Below are 18,307 nucleotides of genomic sequence, written 5' to 3' on the forward strand. Positions count from 1 at the left end.
TGCAAGGACGTTGTGAGCTTGTAGAGCGTTTATTTTCACTGTGCCATGCCGGCGCACCGGTGCAGAATTCAAGGAGCCGACATGAGTGTGTTCTGAGAACACACTCGTTCTCAGAAAAGTCGATACATTCCTTTAAGATGCACGACACGCGGCTCAGGATGAGCCACTATCCACCCTGTGTGTGTGTGTGTGTGTGTGTGTGTGTGTGTGTGTGTGTGTGTGTGTGTGTGTGTGTGTGTGTGTGTGTGTGTGTGTGTGTGTGTGTGTGTGTGTGTGTGTGTGTGTGTGTGTGTGTGCGTGTGTGCGTGTGTGCGTGCGTGCGTGCGTGCGTGCGTGCGCGCGTGCGTGCGCGTGCACGTGTACTGTAGCACACAACAGATTGTTTATCAGTTGTGACAGGCCGTGGACGTGAAGAGACACCTAGACAAAAGGGGGGAGTGTGTGCGTGCAAGCATGCGTGCTGCTATACATGTGAGGGCCATATGTGCCCCAGTATTGACGAATAGAGAAATAGACAATTGTCTGTCCTTACAAGAGAAATGGCTGCTCTAAGATGCTTAGATTTAGGCGTACAATTAGGTTAAATTAGATTGGGGTTAGGATTAGACCTTTAGGTTTAGGGGTTAGGGTTGGAGTTCATACGTACTGTTCATACTTGTCGGCTTTAGGGTTAAAATGATTAAAGTCATCCTCCTAAAATGTTGACAGGTGCGTGCGTGTGAAGAAGAGACCAGCCGTGCACGAAAACAGACGCGAGCAGAGCCGTGTTCACACGCCGGGTGTGAACACAGCTCTGCTCATCTGCAGTCTGAGGAGGACAGGAGGGTGTGCCAGGGGTGGTCCCGTTATCCACAGACGCCATCGAACTATAAATGCATCTGTTTGTGTGTAATCCACGTAACTCGAGAACCGTTCGCCCCACCAACTTCAAATTCGACACATGCGTTCCACACCCCCACAGGGAGTGCAGTGCCCGGTGTTGGTCGGACCAACGGTTGTCCAGAACCGCCCCCAAAAGCCTCTGCCCAGGCTCTGGGCCCTGCCCAGCGTCCATATATGGAGCTGGCCTGTTCTGACGTATGCATAGACTCCATATTTGGGCATGCCTGCCAAAGAACTCCATATATGGGAATAAAAGGGACACAGACATAATATCTGGGTAGGTCATGTATTTCCAACTTGCATCGTTCCAAGTACTAGATTGTATAGGAGGATCCTTTTCAATAAGTTTGGGCAGGCAGGTCATAAGAGAGTAATGAGTTGTGTGCGTGTTTTAACTACACACTGGAATGGTAATTACCACTACTGCTCTCTGTTCACACACATGGACTGTGTCATGCACACACACACACACACACACACACACACACACACACACACACACACACACACACACACACACACACCCACACACACACACCACTGCTCTCTGCTCACACACATGGACTCTGTCATGCACACACACACCCACCACTGCTCTCTGCTCACACACATGGACTCTGTCATGCACACACACACACACACACACACACACACACACACACACACACACACACACACACACACACACACACACACACACACAAAGGTGGTTCACAGATAAACAGAACATATGGGAATGTGAGTGTTCTTATTCCTCTTGGTGGGCAGGGTAGTCTCCATCCTAAATGACCTGGTCTGTTGCTCCGTGGCAGTGTTCAGCAAAGCAGAGTCAACAACTGAGATGGAAGGGATTCCTTCCATAAATCTGAGCTTTAGGTATAGGCATGTAATGATGTATCATGAATCGATTCAAACTGGTGACACTTGATTTGAATCGTGTTGAAAACGGCAGAGAGCGTGTGAACAAATAGAAGAAAGCACAGGATCTTTGTAAGAGAATTGATAAAAGAGAGAGTTTTCAGTCATATGCTAGAAGAACATGAAAAGAGAATGAAAATACTGGATTTGTGTAGGAGAAATAATGATAATAAAAAGATTATTCGGTCACTCCTTATTCATTGTCCATGTCTTATTACAATAAAGAAGGATACTCTTGCCACGGAAACGGTCGACAGCCTGACGTCAGACCATGACGTTACGTCACCCTATAAAGTATGGCGAGCAGAGTCAGTCAGTCAGTCAGAAGAAGTAGAAGCAGATCAATAACATAACATACTTCAAGTAAATATATCATACAGTAAATATCCTATATAGCGAGTAAGTATAATAAAAAGGAGGTACTCTAACTAAGATACTGGACTCGAGCTATCCAACTCCCTCCCCCAACGCCTAAGGCAAGATACAGATCCTCTAAACTATAACAGTACGTTTTAACAGCGGGAGACCTTAGAGACCAACAGCGAGCGTTGCTTGAATTTCATTGGCTATCGCCCACTATCGCCGGGCGACGTTGCCCAAAAGATTAATTATTTTGGAGTGGTGCAAACCACTCCAACAACCAGCTTTGTCTGTATGTGTCTGTGTATGTGTGTACCTGTACGTGGGGCCATGTACAGATGAGCATGGTTGCTATGGTTAGTGTGTGACGTAGTGTGTGAACAGTTGCACCACTCAGTTCACACGGGTGTGATTTTTATATTTTCGTCCGACGTTCCTCCGCTCACTTTTCGACCATCGCCTGTTCGCCTGCTATCGCCTCTATCGCCAGTAGTTGCCGGGTCCCATTGACAAATAATGCACTTCCGGAAAATTTGTCTGGCTGTCGCCCGCTGTTAAAACGCACTGTGAGTTAAAACGTACTGTGAGACCTCCTCAAGGAGTCTCTTACACAGCCCACTGACAGCTCCCTGCTAATACACACTGTTAAAACGTACTGTGAGACCTCCTCAAGGAGTCTCTTACACAGCCCACTGACAGCTCCCTGCTAATACACACTGTTAAAACGCACTGTGAGACCTCCTCAAGGAGTCTCTTACACAGCCCACTGACAGCTCCCTGCTAATACAGGAAATCGGCATTACAGATACTTTCCACATAGTCTTTGATCTTGGTACAGTAGCTCTTGAGATGTCTGACTGCCACATAAGATGCAGCTTATTGCAAGCACTCTGGCCTGTCCTTTCCTTCTGCTATACTGACTGACTACATAATTATGACCCAAGATATTTGAATTCCTCCGTTTCTTTTGATCATGTCACTGGCGTCTATGGAGCGGATGGTTGGATGATCAGAGTCTTTATTCTGAAGCAGGCGTTCTGTCTTTTTTGGCATTCAGCAATTAGGCCAACTTTGGCTGCTGACGCAGCATGGAACACCACAGTAATCAGGCTTAACCCATTAAGACATGGAACGGATATTTGTCACCTTAGCTTTTAACCACTTTAACCATTATTTTATACTTTAGCTATTTTCAAAAAAAATTGAAAACGTGTGCAAGTCTTTGAATATATATTCTTTCACAGCAAACTTTTAAGTCATATCTTCTGCTTCTCGAGGGTCCCCTCAAACAACATATTTTCAGATGGGGGTCAGCGGCCAATTGCATATCATTTTTGGGGTCCTTGACCCCAAAGTTTGAGAAGCACTGATATAGAAACATAGGTTTTTCAGAAAAGTGAAAAAAAAAAAAAAGATTTAGAAGACATTTGTAGTTCTAGTCTCAAGTCTCAATGGGTTCATGTTTCAGAAGAAGACGGAATGCTGACAGCTTCCTGGAGGGCTTGTTGGTTTGTAGACAGAACTCGGGTGTCTTCGTTTCACTCTGTTGACCTCAGAAGAGATAGTAACTCTGTTCAGACTCTTTCTGTCGTGTGTTGTGAGGCTGTGAATCCAGCAGATAACGGAACAGCTCAGAAGACTCTCGGTCAAAGGCTTGAGATAATAAATGTACCACGGAGTGGAAAGGCTCCGACACAAAAGGAGTTTGGTTTGTGGAGAGGTTACAGTGGAAGAATACTACCCTGCACAGTAGATTTATATCGAATGTAAGAATTGGTCTAAAAAAATATAGCATTTTATTCTAATTCTTTAATATAGCATCTTATTACCAGTGGCTTGAAAAGCACTGGTCAATGAATAGCCAAGAAAACTTTGAGATATAGTCATACTGACGCATAGTTCTGATTGGCTGCCTTTCTACGCAACCCATAGAGGGGGGGATGCAACCAGACACGTTTAATGCCATAGTCGGAACGGTCGCACGAGCACCATATACTGTAGCGCAGCAAAGCAGAGTACACCGGAGCACAGTGCACACCCGCTGATTTAATAGTAACACATTCGGACTCCCACGCAGCCTACCGCGGACCCCTGCGCCGACCTCCGCGCTTCCGCGGGGACCCCCGTTGAACCCGGCGATCCACAGACCCCCACGATTGACACATGAGAGATGTTCTTTGTACCTGCCAAGCCAATGTCAACAGTACAACCGACAGCTGTGCGTGAGGTGCAACATAATAATGGCTTGGAGAATGTGCTACCTGAGAGTGCACAAATACAACCAAATACAAACAGTCCATTTATATTTCCATCAGAGTTTATTGTTATAAAAGGGTCCTTTGGTTCCATTTGTAGTAGGCTAAGGCTACACTGTCCGTTACAGAGTCACCTCGACAGATCCTGTTGTTGTTAAAACTTTCTCTCTCTCTCTCTCTCTCTCTCTCTCTCTCTCTCTCTATAATCAGGTAGAGATCGTGGTGCCCGCTCTACCCAGTGTAGGGGCGATGTTTAAAACTCTCTCTCTCTCTGTAATCAGTTAGAAAACGTGGTGCCCGCTCTGCCCAGGGTAGGGGCGATGTTTAAAACTCTCTCTCTCTCTATAATCAGGTAGAGATCGTGGTGCCCGCTCTACCCAGGGTAGGGGCGATGTTTAAAACTCTCTCTCTCTCTATAATCAGGTAGAGATCGTGGTGCCCGCTCTACCCAGGGTAGGGGCGATGTTTAAAACTCTCTCTCTCTCTCTATAATCAGGTAGAGATCGTGGTGCCCGCTCTGCCCAGGGTAGGGGCGATGTTTAAAACTCTCTCTCTCTCTGTAATCAGGTAGAGATCGTGGTGCCCGCTCTGCCCAGGGTAGGGGCGATGTTTAAAACTCTCTCCCTCTCTCTCTCTCTGTAATCAGGTAGAGATCGTGGTGCCCGCTCTACCCAGGGTAGGGGTGATGTTTAAAACTCTCTCTCTCTCTCTGTAATCAGGTAGAGATCGTGGTGCCCGCTCTACCCAGGGTAGGATGTTTAAAACTCTCTCTCTCTCTGTAATCAGGTAGAGATCGTGGTGCCCGCTCTGCCCAGGGTAGGGGCGATGTTTAAAACTCTCTCTCTCTCTGTAATCAGGTAGAGATCGTGGTGCCCGCTCTACCCAGGGTAGGGGCGATGTTTAAAACTCTCTCTCTCTCTGTAATCAGGTAGAGATCGTGGTGCCCGCTCTGCCCAGGGTAGGGGGGATGTCCCAGTACACGCTGCAGTGCATCTTCGGCTCCGTCAGCAGCAGTCCCGCCATGATGATGAACAGCCGGGTCACCTGCTCCCTGCCTGACCCTGAGGACATCCCGCCCACCCCTGACCTACAGGGTAGGTTGTCACGCAGCACACTAGCATGGATGTTGATGCATATGTCAGGGCTTTCACTTCTAGTGAGTTTTTTTTTTTTTTTTTTTAATATTATTTGTACATTTAAAAACTGTGTAGATTGGTGACTATAATCTAGCATTCTAGCTGATCTTGAGGCCTACAAAAATGGGAGGGAAAAAAAAGAGAAAAATAATAATAATAAATAAATGCTTTTTTCCCCCTTTTTTCTTGTCAAGTAGTACCAACGAGGTCAACTAGTGGACTTAAAGCCCTATGATGTTGTTCTATTGCGTTCATAATAACAAGGGCGATGTCCGTTGGGAACGCACCCATACCCATTGTATGCCTGTTGCCAGTACATTGTCTCAGTGTTGATTTCTTCGACCATAACTATGACGAGAAATGTTCGTCAACTACTGTTTTTCACGGACGAAAACTAGATAAAAACTAAGCTATGATGACCAAAACTAAGACTAAATATACCAACTTATTCCGTCAAAAAGTAAAACTTTAACATGGAGAAGAGATCCAGTGGAACTAAAAGACAAGTCATTTTTGGTTGCACTCAGCTGAAAAAATCTGATCTACATATAGCTGCACAATATGGACAAATTTACATATCTCTGTATTTATGCCAAATATTGCGATATCGATACAATATACGATATTACCGTAAACATATCATATTCTATATTTTAAGTGTTGCACATTGAAAACTGAATGTTGCTTTTTATTAACTTTTGCACAAAAGAAAAGTGAAGCTATCCTCAGTTACTTTTTTGTCACCACACAATTTTCCAGAATTCCACCTTTTATTTTATTTTATTGAACACTTTGCTTTGGTAATGTACTACAAACCTACTGTATGTTTCCCCATGCCAATACAGCTCTTTCAAAGTGAATTTAGTGTCTGTCTGTCTGTCTGTCTGTCTGTCTGTCTGTCTGTCTGTCTGTCTGTCTGTCTGTCTGTCTGTCTGTCTGTCTGTCTGTCTGTCCAGATTATGTATCTGTCCCAGTGAAGGTGCTGGTGAACGACATTGAGGTGACCTCGGGTCAATACCACTTCTACAACTGTGCTGCTACGGTCCGGAAGAGCCCCAACACACCGTAAGAAACGCACGCACACATTTCACACAGAGCTGTCACGGTTACACATTACACAAATAATTGCGATCAGCGATTGAATTGTGTTTTTGGGCATTGGAAATTGGAACATTATGAATTGAAATTACAATTCCGTTTGACATTTAGGTTTCGTAATAAAGAGTGCACAGGGCAGATATGACAAATAACTGAAATATACCATGAAATTACTGGCATTTTAATACATTTTATACTTTAAGAAATGGCGGAAATACCTGATCTACAAGCTTACAATATCAAACACGAAGATACACACACACACACACACACACACACACACACACTCACACTCACACTCACACTCACACTCACACTCACACTCACACACTCACACTCACACACTCACACTCACACTCACACTCACACTCACACTCACACACACACAGACAGTGTGGCCTCAGTGTGTTCATGTGTGTTTTCAGGTGCATATCCTGTGTGACCAGTGAGTGGGGGTGTCAGTGGAACGCCAGGGAGCACAGCTGTAGTGACGAGGACGAGTCCTCTGACACACACATCATCAAACCGCAACAGGTAGTTGTGCGTGCGTGCGTGCGTGCGTGCGTGCGTGCGTGCGTGCGTGCTGAACCCCTGAGCTGACATCTTTGGCTCTGCTGTCCACTGCAGGGTTAATGGCAGGCTGAGCCATGGTTTACACCTTGGGGTCAATCAAGGACTCTCTCTCTCTCTCTCTCTCTCTCTCTCTCTCTCTCTCTCTCTCTCTCTCTCTCTCTCTCTCTCTCTCTCTTTTACCGGAATAATTGCATTTTTATTTGATTACCTGCACTCTGCAGCACTGGTTCCCAAACAGTGGGTCTGGACCCATATGTGGGTCATGGACCAGCTTATTACGGGTCACGACTCGAGTATATATTTTTCCTACATAAAAAAATTAATAAAATCAAAATATATGTTTTAATAAAAACAAAACATACATTTATACATTTTTTTAAAAAAGATCCAGAGAAATTCCATAAATAAATCACAAGCTACAAGCTTGCAACGCGGCATGAAGCAATGCGTTGTTCGCTTGCAGATCGGCTATTCTCACTAGCTTGGGTCCCGGACAAACGTCTAATCTCTCTTTTGGGTCTCGACCTGAACCGTTTGGGAACCACTGCTCTACAGCACTCACTCTCACACTGTTTTAAAAGCTGTCTAATGGTGTGCTTTGTCATTGTGTTGCTCTCACCAGTCGGCCAGTTGTCCTCAGTTTGGATCTCCAGAACCGCTGCTCATCCCAGTGGGCTTCAGGATCCCGGTCAACTTCCAGGGGAAGAACCTGGACATGTACCAGGTGAGTGAATCTGACCCTGGTTCCGTTCTGTATGAATGGACATGGATGTACCATGTTAGTGAATCTGACCCTGGTTCAGTTCTGTATGAAAGGACATGGATGTACCATGTTAGTGAATCTGACCCTGGTTCAGTTCTGTATGAATGGACATGGATGTACCATGTTAGTGAATCTGACCCTGGTTCAGTTCTGTATGAATGGACATGGATGTACCAGGTGAGTGAATCTGACCCTGGTTCAGTTCTGTATGAATGGACATGGATGTACCAGGTGAGTGAATCTGACCCTGGTTCAGTTCTGTATGAATGGACATGGATGTACCATGTTAGTGAATCTGACCCTGGTTCAGTTCTGTATGAATGGACATGGATGTACCATGTTAGTGAATCTGACCCTGGTTCAGTTCTGTATGAATGGACGTGGATGTACCAGGTAGGGCTTTCACTTCTAGTGATTTTTTACTAGTTGACTAGTTGCCTAGTTTACTAGTCGACTAGTTGTTTAAATAGGCCTACCTATTATTATTTATTTGTACATTTAAAAACTCTACATTGGTGACTAAAACTATAATCTACCTGATCTTGAGGCCTACAAAATGTGAGAAAAAAAACAACTAGTCAACTAGTACCAACAAGGTCAACTAGTGGATTTACTAGTCGACTAGTTGAATAATCGACTAGTTGCTTAAAGCCCTAGTACCAGGTGAGTGCATCTGAACCCGGTTCAGTTCTGTATGAATGGACCTGGACATGTACCACGTGAGTGCATGTGGCCCGGGGTCAGGGCACTGCCATACTGTGTCGTAGGCTCAATCGTCAGTTTTTCAATATATAATATATCAAAACAATAGTTTAAATAATTCGTTTTCCGGTTCTTTTTTCACCTAAACATCATCATTGGGTCCTATTTTTTGGCTTACGATGCCATTGGCCAGGATATTTGCATAGAAATACCCCCCACAGAGGCAGACGTTAAAATCCCTCTCGTCCCTCCCGTGCAGGGTCGAAGGTTCACCATCGGCACAGAGCTGATGAGAACCGTGGAAGAGGAGGTCGCCCAGGGCCAGGGGTCAAAGTTCAACTTCAGAGGTTATGAGGTCAGTGTTCTGGAAATGCAGTGTTGCTTATTCGTTTTAACCTTTGAAGTGTGACTGTCAAAACATTACAACGGTTGAACGTCAATATGAATGTATTACTTGAAGATATGAATTGCTTTACAGCACCTTTCTGTGATATTTGTTTCCCCCTATAATCTGTAAAGACAGGAATGACCGTAATTAGATAGATATTGATAGATGTCATTGAACATACACGCATAATTCCCCCACACGTTAGCTCAGGGGTATTCAGCTGGTGGCCCTTATTCAACTGGTGGCCCCTTGAAGAAATATATAAAGTAAAAAACAAATAAATCTTGTGTCTATAGACACATTACCCTGCTCATTACTGTGCACAAATGTATTATAAATCTTCGTATTTGAGCACAAAATGTATTTTAAGAACCCAGAAATGTTCTGCGTGCGTGCACGCTGTGCGGCCCCCCACACAAAATCATTCTACAGTTGTGGCCCCCTGCCTAATCTAGTTGAATACCCCTGCGGTTAGCTCATTCTCTGGGGACCAAAAGTCTCATGGCGCGCCCCCCACTGGCTGACTTAGGAACAGCAACTGTGTTACACTGTATTCCATCATTCTGTTTTTCACTGTAGAAACTTTCCAAAAAGTTGTGCGTGTGCGAACTTGCGTGCGTGCATGAAGAGTGTGTGTGTATGTGTGTGGGTGTCACCTCGTGCCCTCAAGGAATAATTATATTCTCTCTACCTCCATTTTCTCCTTCCCTGTGTGTCTGCGTATCCTTATGTTCCTCTACCGACTTGCCCCCATCGCTCACTCCCCCTCCTCTGTCTCTGTCTCTCTCTCTCTCTCTCTTTCAATTCAATTCAATTCAAAGGAGCTTTATTGGCATGAGAAAACATACGTTTACATTGCCAAAGCAGAAGTGGAACAAGACAATCAAAATAGAACAATGTATTTACAAATAAATATTGGATATAAATAGGAATTAAATAAAGGTCTCTCTCTCATCGTGTGTGTGTGTGGAGCAATGGCAGTGGGGTTACTAGCCTATAGTCTAGTCATTCTCTCTTCATGTCAATCTGTTTATTGTCTGTGGTATTGTCAAAGTGGTGTTATTAACCACTTCAAAATCTACAACGTAGAAACTAAATGTAGTGGAGTAAAAGCACAATATTTGGATCCGAGATGTAGTGGAGTACAGAAGTAAAAGGATTGGAAATTGGAAATACACTAGTGAAGTAAAAGTACCTCAAAATGTTACTTAAGTACAGTACTTGAGTAAATGTAGTATACTTTCCACCGTTGGTGTCTAACCTCTCAATGGCATGCTAATGGGAGCACTGCACACTGCTGTGCCTAGTCTAGTACCTGATGTGAAGTGTGTGTGTGTGTGTGTGTGTGTGTGTGTGTGTGTGTGTGTGTGTGTGTGTGTGTGTGTGTGTGTGTGTGTGTGTGTGTGTGTGTGTAGTTTGCCTATGACAAGCAGCAGGAGGTGAACGTGTCTTTCCACATCAAAGACAAAGACAGCGAGAAGAAGATTGACAGCACTCTGACAGGTAGGCGTCTAACGCGCACACACACACACACACGCACACACACACACACACACACACAGCGTGTGATTGAGTCATGCTGTCAGGATCAACAGCCGAGCTGTTCTGCTGCATTATGTTCATCTAATATACTGTAATATACACTGCACTGTACCCCCCTCTGTTCTCTCTCTCTCTCTCTCTCTCTCTCTCTCTCTCTCTCTCTCTCACCATACCTTCTCTGTCATTCTCTTGTCCAGTATCCATCTGTTTCAATACCTATTTGCGCTCACATCTCTCTCTCTCTCTCTCTCTCTCTCTCTCTCTCTCTCTCTCTCTCTCTCTCTCTCTCCTGTGTACTGTATATCAGGATACTGCACATTGTCGGAGGTACAAGCATAACTATCATTATCATCTTGTTGATATTTCATCCCCCCCCCTCTCCACAGTGGTGCTGTATAACTGCTCTATGGGCAGGGAGGACTGTAGTCTGTGTAAGCATGCAGACGCTCAGTACCAGTGTGTGTGGTGCGCGTCCAGCCAGTCCTGTCTCTACAGAGAGCTGTGTCCCTCCCTGCAGCCTGCACAGTGTCCCGACCCCACCATCACCGATGTATGTACCACGCACGCACGCACGCACGCACGCACGCACGCACGCACGCACGCACGCACGCACCAGTGTTGATTTTGACAGCAAAATGTTGGTGTATTTTTAGTCAGCCTTTTGAATAAAATTCTGTTTTGGGTGCCAACGATGAGATACTGTGTTTTTATTTTTATTGATTTTAAGTTATAACACGCTCGTCGCTTTTGTTGCTGGGTGATCGATAAAACAGGAAATTAACCAGTGAAAAAGTCCGCCTCCATCTGCCTCCGTGTGTTTAAATTGTTTCAAATGCATTTATCTTGTATTCTTTTCCCAGATTCCGTTTACTAATCAAAACAAGCTTCAGTTTAGTCGACTAAATCTACAGTTGATTTTGTCAACAAAAATGCTTTTTGGCGGGCCTTAATTGATGGCGTCATAATGGCAGATTTTTCCCTTGGTTGCATGCTGAAAATAGCTGATCCACAAGCTCACAGCGCGTGGCAGCGCAACGCGTTCGGAACACGGAACACCCGAGCGCAACCAAACATGAAATGATCTCTTCTCCACTAGTCCCTAGTCTAGTTTTTATTTGTTGACGAAACTATCAGTATATTTAGTCTTGAGTCATCATGGCTTAGTTTGTGCGTGCCTGTTCTCACTACATCCACCCTCATCTTCACAGTCTGAGCCGTGCTTTCAGAGTCTGGAGTCGTGTTCAGAATCCAAACCTTTCACTATATTCTCTCTCTCTTTCTCTCTCTCCCCTTCTGTCTCTCACCTGTATCATTATTATTCTTCACACTACACTAAACCAGTATATAGCCTAGCGTGTTTTTTTTCTTTCTTTTTCCTTTTTTTTTAGGATCAATTCTGTTGGCTCGTATTGCATTTCCACCTCCTGCCCTGGTGGCTCAGAGCCTCAGACACCATCATCATTCTGAGAGTCTGTCTGGCTTGCTTCTTAGCTTGGAACACCGTCTGCCTCCACTCTGTTCCATTCCATGTGGAGTGTATTCACACCAAAATACCTGCAAATGTACACAAATCTATTGAAAATAGCAGACCTACAAGCTTGAGCTTGTAGATTGGCTAGTTTCAAATGGCCAACATGTATGTAGGGCTGAAGTGTTAAATGTATGTCCTGTAATAACTAGTAACTCAAGTTTTTTAAATACATGTAGTGGAGTAAAAGTGCAATATCTACCCGTGAGATGCAGTGGAGTAGGAGTAAAAGTATTGGAAAATGGAAATACTCATCTCTTCTATCCTCTCCCCTCAGATCATCCCTCGTTTTGGGCCTCTGAATGGCCGCATCTCGGTGACCATCAAAGGCTCCAACCTGGGCATCCAGCAGCAGGACATCAAGAAGATCACGGTGGCCGGAGTGGACTGTGTGCACCAGGAGGACAGATACTCTGTCTCCACCAGGTAGAACTCCTTTAGTCATGTTAGTTTTCTTTTTTTTTGTATTGACATTCAAAAATAGCTCATATACAAGCTCACCAGTAAGACGCCTGAGGGCGAGAAGCGACCTCGCCCTAGAGGGCGAGAAGCGACCTTGCCCTAAAGGGCGAGGTCGCGTGCACACATGCGCCTCGTTGACGGCAGACTGCTGGGCGAGCGCTGGCGCTTTGGCATGGGGGGTCAGATCAACATGGAATGAATTTTGTTCTGGCCATATAAGGAGCATGTCTTGAGTGTACAGGGAATTGATGAGGTCAGATCAACATATGGAATGTCAGAACAGGTCAGCTCCATATATGGAGATCTAAGGGTGGTAACGGGGACATTTTCTTGAGTGTACAGGGTTTGATGAGGGCCCAGGTAGGGCCGGGCCTTAATTTTCGGGCCTGTTGAGAACTCTAGTTTTTGCCGGCTGCCGGGCGCTGCTTCACTAATAACTTTGGGGCAGGCCCGTCTAGAGTTTGAAATTTGAATGGACAGGTATAAGTCAAAAGGGAGACATCGAAGAGGAAGGATGGATGGATCAAGGATCAACATAATGTAATGTCAGAACAGGTTCTGACATATATCCATATATGGAGCTCTAAGGGTTTGAGGTTTGAGGTCAGATGTAGAGTTGCTGGCCAATATTGATGACATCAGGGATCTCCATAATGGAAAGTACAGTAAAGAGAGCTCAGTGGCCTTGTGGGTAGGAGTGTCCAGCCTCAGATTGGGAGGTCGGGGTTGGATCCCCATGCAGGCCGGGTCATACCAAAAGCTGAATTCCAATACCCAAAAGCTCCTGCCCTATGGATCGGTGACCATGGAACCTTCAGGGAAAGATCAGGGAAATGTGAAGAGTGCAGCTGTCTTATCTGTACCTCTCTCTCTCTCTCCCTCTCTTTCTGTCTGTCTGTCTGACTGTCTCTCTCTCTCTCTCTCTCTCTCTCTCTCTCTCTCTCTCTCTCTCTCTCTCTCTCTCTCTCTCTCTCTCTCTCTCTCTGCAGTGTGGTGTGTGAGATCGGGCCGGTACGGCGCCCCCCAGTCGACCTGCCCGCTGATTGGAACAGAGGAGAAGTGGAGGTGGAGGTGGAGGGGGGGAAGGTGGGGAGGTCCGACGTCGTCTTCACTTATAGGGTATATACACACACACACACACACACACACACACACACACACACACACACACACACACACACACAGAGTAGAATACTAAACAATAATTATGTGATCACTTGTGGTCGAGGTGGTTTCAATAGAGGAGATCAATACAAGATTATAGCTTACATCTGGACTCACCTGATCAATTTGGAAAGAACGCACGCACGGTCGCACGCATGCGCGCACGTGCGCACACACACACACACACACACGCACACACACACACACAGAGCTCTGTCCTCTCGGCTGTGGTGCAGGGAAATCGAACATCTAAACTAGAATCAATGGAGAACATTTCTCTCCAAGTCTTTGTCAACAGTCCCTAGAACACTAATTAAAGTAAACACAACACAATGTTTACAGCATGAGCTATGCTCCCCCCCCCCTCTCTCTCTTTCTCTGACTTTACTCTAGTTGTTGCTGCCTTTAAGCTTCCAGCAAATATAACACACTCACAGAATGACCGATTGAATCACTTTTACGCTTGTTTCTTCGTTGGTTTTTCATGTACCCTCCAACGCCACTCCATACTAAACTTGAAATTATTATTGTTAGTCTTTTCTGCCTTTATTTATACAAACAGAACAAACTGTGTACTGTAAACTGTGTTTACCAAGAAGTTTGTATCAGTTATGTTTGTTTGCTAAATAACTTGGGATCAGATGGCTGGACTTTGATGAAACTCGCTAGGAAAGGTCAGTGGGCTGCCCTGAAGACCTGCAGTATTGCAGTGAAAGGTCAGTGGTCTGCCCTGAAGACCTGCAGTATTGCAGTGAAAGGTCAGTGGGCTGCCCTGAAGACCTGCAGTATTGCAGTGAAAGGTCAGTGGGCTGCCCTGAAGACCTGCAGTATTGCAGTGAAAGGTCAGTGGGCTGCCCTGAAGACCTGCAGTATTGGTAAAGGTCAGTGGGCTGCCCTGAAGACCTGCAGTAAGGTCAGTGGGCTGCCCTGAAGACCTGCAGTATTGGTAAAGGTCAGTGGGCTGCCCTGAAGACCTGCAGTATTGCAGTGAAAGGTCAGTGGGCTGCCCTGAAGACCTGCAGTAAGGTCAGTGGGCTGCCCTGAAGACCTGCAGTATTGCAGTGAAAGGTCAGTGGGCTGCCCTGAAGACCTGCAGTATTGCAGTGGTTTAAAGGTCAGTGGGCTGCCCTGAAGACCTGCAGTATTGCAGTGAAAGGTCAGTGGGCTGCCCTGAAGACCTGCAGTATTGGTAAAGGTCAGTGGGCTGCCCTGAAGACCTGCAGTATTGGTAAAGGTCAGTGGGCTGCCCTGAAGACCTGCAGTATTGCAGTGGTTTAAAGGTCAGTGGGCTGCCCTGAAGACCTGCAGTATTGGTAAAGGTCAGTGGGCTGCCCTCAAGACCTGCAGGTCAAAGGTCAGTGGGCTGCCCTGAAGACCTGCAGGTCAAAGGTCAGTGGGCTGCCCTGAAGACCTGCAGTATTGCAGTGGTTTAAAGGTCAGTGGGCTGCCCTGAAGACCTGCAGTATTGGTAAAGGTCAGTGGGCTGCCCTGAAGACCTGCAGGTCAAAGGTCAGTGGGCTGCCCTGAAGACCTGCAGGTCAAAGGTCAGTGGGCTGCCCTGAAGACCTGCAGTATTGCAGTGGTTTTCAACCTTTTTCAAACTCACTGTATCAAGGCCCATTATTTATTTGGCATTTAAGCCACGGACCACCATTTGATGAGATTTTGCCTCTGAGACCCAAAACGTAGAATATTCTGTTGTCGTTGGAAGACTTTGTCCACAATTTCATGCTGTGTTGAATGTTGGTACCATAGGAGAGATGACGGGCAAACGTTGATCAAAATAACAATTGTTCTACATTCTCCAATTGTGTAGACTTCTTGTAAATGAAGTAATGCATATGTTAACAATTATCATTCCCTCTGCGAAATGCAGAGGGAATGATCAGTAGACTGCCCCCACCCCCCCATCCCCCCACATCCTCCGAAGAGGTGATTATACTGTTTTGGGGCGGGAATGTTCACTGTCAAGGTCGAGGGGAAGAGGGAGAACAGATTTATGGATATTCATGAAACGTGGAGGGAATGATCAGCCTGACAACCCTGAAGAGATTATTAACTTTTGGGTTGAAAAGATCAAAGGTCGACGAGGTTACAATCAAGTGGAGAAGGCCAGCAGTGTAGATAGAGACACGTTTTCTTTTCATCTGATTAGCATGAACCAAAAATTAAATAGATGGATATAAGTACAGTATCTTGTCTAATCTACAGGTATCACCAGTATTATGATTATGCATTTACTGTCCATGAATGGATATATAATGTATATAGTGCAGTATCAGCAAAATTACGCCAATAGTTATATAGTGTATTTATCCAAAGCACTCTACAATGTGCATTATATTCACACAAACAGATTCACACGGATTCACACACACGCACACACGCATGCAGAATACTAAACAATAATTACAGGTATGTGATCATTTGTGGTCGAGGTTGCTTCAATAGAGGAGATCAATGCAAGATTATAGTTTACACCTGGACTAACCTGATCGCTTTGGATGGAAAGTACGCACACACACCGTGTGCATTACAATGTGCATTATATTCGCACGCACGCACGCACGCACGCATGCATGCACGCACGCACGCACGCACGCACGCACGCACGCACGCACTGGCGGCAGACTAAACCAAGCAAGGTCCTAACCGGCTCACCAGGAGAAGGTTCAGTGTCTTGCTCAAGGACACTAACCCACTGAGAGCTGGGGATTGAACCTGGAACCGCTCTGCCACCTGAGCCACGGCCGCCCGAATTACTCCCGTAAATAGTATGTTTTCATTTGTATAGTGGTGGTGGTGGTCTACACTCTAATGAGTGCAGTCTTTCTGCTTATTTTTCTTGTTTATCTCCCTGCCGCAATATGCTTAAAGGGATAGTTCAGATTTTTTTAACTTAAAGGTGTAGTGAAATGAAAAATACGTTTTTCACACTTTTAGACCATCTCCGTGGTCATCATATGAGCATACCTAACAATGGATGCCAAAAAAATGGGAAAATTCTCATTTTTGTGTGTTTTTATATCAAAAGTCCATAAAAATATATTTTTTATTACTTCCTGAAAACGAAAACGTGCTGCGTGATGACCTGTCGAGGCCCACATCGATAAAAGCCAATAAAAATGAAGCTCACCCGTATCCTCTCCAATATGTGCGCATCCATGCAGCACAGCTGCTATTGATTACAGAAATCCTCCGTTTTTATTCCCATTCCAGATAACATCCAGACAGTGTATTACTCGGTTTCAACTTAATCATCACGCTAAAATATGTATCTGAAAACATTATAGGGTAGAAATAAGCCACATAACAGTAAACTGGTAGAGCTGGCTGTCTATTTGATTTGTAAACAAACACACACCACGCTGCTGCGTATAGCATAGCAACATTCCCTAGCTACCGTCCCATCGCCTGAAGGGATGCGACGCTCTGATTGGTTCAGAAACTTCATAGCGGTGTTTCAACTTGAAACTTCACAATAAATGTCCACCATTTCCGTTTCACTACACCTTTAAGTTGTATGAAATACTTGCCATTAATATAGTGGTTGCAACTGTATTAATTGATTGCCCGAGTCCCATGGTGGGAGTTCTGCTCTGGTTTTGGTCAATATTAAGTAGTTCCGGTCATTTTGTGGGGGGCACTGGGGCCACGCAGTGAAAGTAAATGAATCCACAAAACGAACGTAATTTGTATTGTTGACCTATTTCTAAAATATTAGCGCGACTTTCGTTCAACTTTGACCCCTCTATCACATGGAACTATTTTTTGGGCGTAGTGATATGGACACAAAAAACATAGTTCTGTGTGATAGAGGGGTAAAAAAAGAACGGAAGTTGCACTAATATTTTAGAAATAGGTCAACAATACAAATGACGTTAGTTTTGTGGATTCATTTACTTTTACTGCGTGGCCCCCAGTGCCCCCCACAAAATGACCGGAACTACTTGATATTTCACCAAAACCAGAGCAGAACTCCCACCATGGGACTCGGGCAATCAATTAATACAGTTGCAACCACTATATTAATGGCAAGTATTTCATACAACTTAAGTTAAAAAAAATTGAACTATCCCTTTAATATAAAACAAATGTGAGACTAACCACTGAAAGATCAACTGAGCTGTACCGCCTCATGCTGTTCATGCTGTTCGGTTTTTATTTATTTAACTATATGTCTCGTATTTATTTCCACAGAATGACTTGTTACATATTGAACCGCCGGTGTCTTATCCCTCTGTGCAACATGCACGTCTCATTAATTGTCCCGCTGTCAAAGTAGGCAAACGGAATATGAATGTAAAGATGAGCTCTGACGAGCCAATCAGATGGAGTATCCCGCTGGCAGACGGTTGTGTACATGTCGTTATGTCTGGATTCTCATCAGAACTTGGGGGGGGGGGGGGGGGGGGGGTTTGAGTCGGAAAGTTCACAGAGGAAAGAAAGACGCCGTACTCTGAGGAATAGCAATGAATGTGCGTTTGCTTTTGACTCACGTTTGTGTCACAGCTGGTCAAACCTTAATCAAACGAG

The 18,307-nt window shown here is 45.0% G+C and overlaps 1 protein-coding gene across 4 annotated transcripts in view; it reads left to right on the forward strand.

The window, feature by feature from the left end:
* The window catches only part of plxnb2a.1 (plexin b2a, tandem duplicate 1), a 248,294-nt gene that overhangs the window by 200,255 nt on the left and 29,732 nt on the right, over positions 1 to 18,307 (forward strand). For all 4 annotated transcript variants that reach the window (XM_079494226.1, XM_079494225.1, XM_079494228.1 and 1 more), the window contains 9 exons: positions 5,344 to 5,509; positions 6,508 to 6,616; positions 7,075 to 7,183; positions 7,845 to 7,946; positions 8,947 to 9,042; positions 10,491 to 10,578; positions 11,004 to 11,167; positions 12,423 to 12,571; positions 13,597 to 13,726. In XM_079494226.1, coding sequence (XP_079350352.1) covers positions 5,344 to 5,509; positions 6,508 to 6,616; positions 7,075 to 7,183; positions 7,845 to 7,946; positions 8,947 to 9,042; positions 10,491 to 10,578; positions 11,004 to 11,167; positions 12,423 to 12,571; positions 13,597 to 13,726 — 1,113 coding nt within the window. The remainder of the gene's footprint in view (positions 1 to 5,343; positions 5,510 to 6,507; positions 6,617 to 7,074; positions 7,184 to 7,844; positions 7,947 to 8,946; positions 9,043 to 10,490; positions 10,579 to 11,003; positions 11,168 to 12,422; positions 12,572 to 13,596; positions 13,727 to 18,307) is intronic.

Source organism: Electrona antarctica (genome assembly GCF_951216825.1).
Source record: "Electrona antarctica genome assembly, chromosome: 23".
Taxonomy (NCBI): Eukaryota; Metazoa; Chordata; class Actinopteri; order Myctophiformes; family Myctophidae; genus Electrona; species Electrona antarctica.